At 36.2% G+C, this 3,457-nt stretch overlaps 1 protein-coding gene across 1 annotated transcript in view; it reads right to left on the bottom strand.

Annotated features, from left to right (window-relative positions):
* Positions 1-3,457, bottom strand: part of GRIN2A (glutamate ionotropic receptor NMDA type subunit 2A) — a 180,479-nt gene that overhangs the window by 56,256 nt on the left and 120,766 nt on the right. The window contains exons 5-7 of the mRNA XM_065683906.1: positions 3,138-3,343; positions 1,550-1,718; positions 1,276-1,429 (exon numbers count right to left, since the gene is read on the bottom strand). Of these exons, the coding sequence (XP_065539978.1) occupies positions 1,276-1,429; positions 1,550-1,718; positions 3,138-3,343 (529 nt within the window). The remainder of the gene's footprint in view (positions 1-1,275; positions 1,430-1,549; positions 1,719-3,137; positions 3,344-3,457) is intronic.

Genomic DNA, 3,457 nt, shown 5'->3' with positions numbered 1-3,457 from the left:
CTAAACCACCAACAAAATCTGTTTAGGCATTAGTATGTTTGGGAAATTATTTGATTACTCACTGTATTATATTTATTTGCATCATGTCTGTAATGTACCTTTATGAAACAGGTATGAGAAATAAACCCTGTTGCTAAATTATGATTCTTGTGCAAGAAAACCCAATCATTTGCCCACTTGTAGCTAACTCTACACCAACATCTGCTCCTCAATGGCTACAAGAGATTTCAAAAGTAATGAAGAACTTACACTTGGCAATCTAAAAAAACCCTACCATCAGTGATATAAAAAAAGGCATCAATGGGCTTGAACATACTAGACTGTTCCACAAGACATCTGGAAAATATGGCTGGATTTTGGGTAGCTTGGGTTTGTTTGGGTTTTTTTTCCAGTTTCTCTTAAATGATTTTAGTGTCACTAGCACTATTTTCCACTGCAAAATATCTTTAAAAATGCTGTCCCCAAATACACTATTGAGAACATAACAGCATTCCAGGCACTTTTGATCCATCTCATGGCTCGTTCTCTTTTCAGATTCAGGTAAATTTAAGCTAAGCACTAAATAGAGAAGTAAACGCCAAACACTTGAACAGGAGAGAAAAATAATGAAAGGAGAAATAAACAATTGAAACAAAAAGCAAACAAGGAAATAAGACCAAAGTCTTCAGGTTTTTTATATCCCATGTCCTTTCTGCCCAGCCTTTCATTTCTTTGCTATATCTCCACTGTTCAACTGCATCGTCACAATTCCATTGTTCAATCGCATCAATGGAGAAAACACTCAGAAGCTCTCCAGTGCAGTAGTACAGGGTTCAGAAGTCAGAGGGAACTGTTATTGAGTTAGCTGTCAGACCTCTTCTGATTATAAGGAAATCTCTTTTTGTTAGCTGTTCTACAAGTTGTTTTTAAATTACTTTGTGAATGTGAACATTAAAAAGATATGAAACCATTTATAATGGGCTAAACAAGCATAAAATAGTTTGTAGAGAAGCAGGTTTTGAGGAAGTAATTTTTCCAACTGATGATTTTGGGAATTCTTTTTTCACATTTAAATAATTTGCTTTCACTCACTATATCTGAAAACAACAACACTATCTTCATGTGCTAATAGTCATGTTAATCAGCAGGTCAACCCAGTACAAACTTCCTAATGAAGAATTCAAAAGTTGACAGAAACATGTCAATGCACCGTAAAGCTTAATGAACAATAAAACCTGCCCAACTCATTTCAATAGAAATGCAATTAAATGATCTGGATGGGTTGGAGAATCATACCTAGAAAAGCAGATGGTGAAACTGTGCCATTGCTCCGTGACACCATGACACTAATCCCAGTCTCAACAAATGGCACTGAAAAGTCAACCACTTCAGAGCGCTCTTCATTAATAGTGAGAGACCCCACAGCCATAACTGCACGATGGTATACCACCTGATCCACAAAGAGAAGACACCACCAATATTACTCAGTAGAGAATACCTCATTTCTCCAAAAGAATGAAGAACAAACATTGCTAAGTTCTTAAGAGATCTTTTACCTAACAGAACTTACTTCACCAATCATTCCATTCCACACATTATTGACTTTTTTGCCATGTTTCCCATTAGTCACCAAATACAGGTCATAGGTGAATTTGACAGTTTTAGACAACTTCTTCAAGATATCAATGCAGAATCCTTTGCAGCACTTCTTTACATTAGTCCCCTCATTAGTTGAGTTGCTGTCAACAGAGAAGAAAGACAAACATTTCTATTGGGAAAAACAGAAGAACCACAACAGCAAAATTCAGCATACTCTGAAATGACATTTTGTCATACTTGTGAGCAACCGTGTTTTCCTGAATCAATGGAGAAATAATCCACAGGATGCTTTATATGGTGTTTGTAGCTCTTACTAGTCATAACACAGTTGCTTGATGAGAAATCAACGGAAGGTAAGAGTGGACCTTTTATGACATGCTTTCTGCTTCAGCATCTAGCCTCCTGCACTTCTCCATCAAGACATAGTCTTCTCTCACTAATCTCTCTCTTAGACCTGGATTAAACATTTATTACTTTTATTCTCAAGACAGAAGACTACATGTCATTTAGTAATTAGAAAAATTCCCAACATGTATGTTACATAAAGGCACAGCAGTTCCCAGTACCAAAAATGAATGCTGCACCTTTTCCTGTACTTTGAGAAGGTGAATTTCAGGACACCTTTGAGTGCAAACATGAGGGTTTTCCTTTATTTTTTTTTTCTGAAATGTTAATTTCATGACTCTAGAACTTTCTAGTGTAAGTGTCTTCAGAAGCCAAGGCAATATTTTAAAGCCTTTGAAAGAATTCAAAACTAAAATAAAACTGCTTTGAAACTTGACCAACTACAGTTATGTCAAAAGAAACATTTTTCTGGACTTCAGGAAGCATGTACACAACCATTTAGGAGTCTCTGGAAATCTTCAGAAACATGCCTTATAATCCCTACCACCTGCTCAGTAAAAATGCTATTATAGTGAGTTCATAAATATGTAGACTGAAGCACAGAATGGTGAATCAACACTAATAAATTCACAAAGATAAATTTTCCACTGATTTCTAATGACTCCTCCAAAGCAATCAAAGCAGGGGACTTGTCTCCATATGGTATGTCACAGTGCTTTTTTATGCTGGAGTAGTTTATCCTGTACCAAATTTCAGCATAAACGTACATTTTCAATAGGAGATACTCTTAAATTGTTAAAGACAAATTAAAACAGGCATATTTCAACATAACTGGAAAGAATTCAAGGAGGACTTATTAAAGCAATCCTATTTTAGAATGCACTCTTCTTCCATGTGACTGAAAAAGGCTAATTCTAGTTGACTTTGAATTTGCTATACACTTACTATCTTGTTAATTCAATGTGAATTCCGTGTCTATAACCAGAACCTTTCAACTTATATATATCAACAATAAAGAAGATGTGCAATCAAGAGTATACAGTGTGGGAAATAGAAAAAGAAAGCGGAAATGAAATACAGAAGGAAAAGCAAAGATAGGAAGCAAGAGGAAAACAGCAAAGTATCAGAAAACAGTTATAAGATGAAATAAGCAAATATGCAAATATGGTTTTCACTCGGGGAAAAAAAAAAAGGAATGCTGTGTATTTACTTACTTAATTTTGACAAATTTACGACATGGCACAGTGTTTTTCTGGCAACTTTCCATCAAAGGATCCACATCCTCAACAATGACAAAGGGAGCCTCCTCCAGGGTGACAATACTCAAATGGTTATCGTCGGGGTCACTGTCTGCGAAAGAGCTGTACCTTGGCCAGACAGAGTACTTCAGGCTCAGGGAGTTGTTCTCCCATTTCCCCACCTGAAATGCCAAGATACACAGGCTGCTGATGTGCTGATGTCTCATTTGACAAATAAGAGCTAATATTAAATGTGCTGGGATACAGGTACAGGAAATTACATTGCAAAGATGGTT

The sequence above is a fragment of the Lathamus discolor genome, chromosome 6 (genome assembly GCF_037157495.1).
Source record: "Lathamus discolor isolate bLatDis1 chromosome 6, bLatDis1.hap1, whole genome shotgun sequence".
Taxonomy (NCBI): domain Eukaryota; kingdom Metazoa; phylum Chordata; class Aves; order Psittaciformes; family Psittacidae; genus Lathamus; species Lathamus discolor.
The sequence above is the reverse complement of the archived record's forward strand: the minus strand, read 5'-3'. Positions and strand labels throughout refer to the sequence as shown.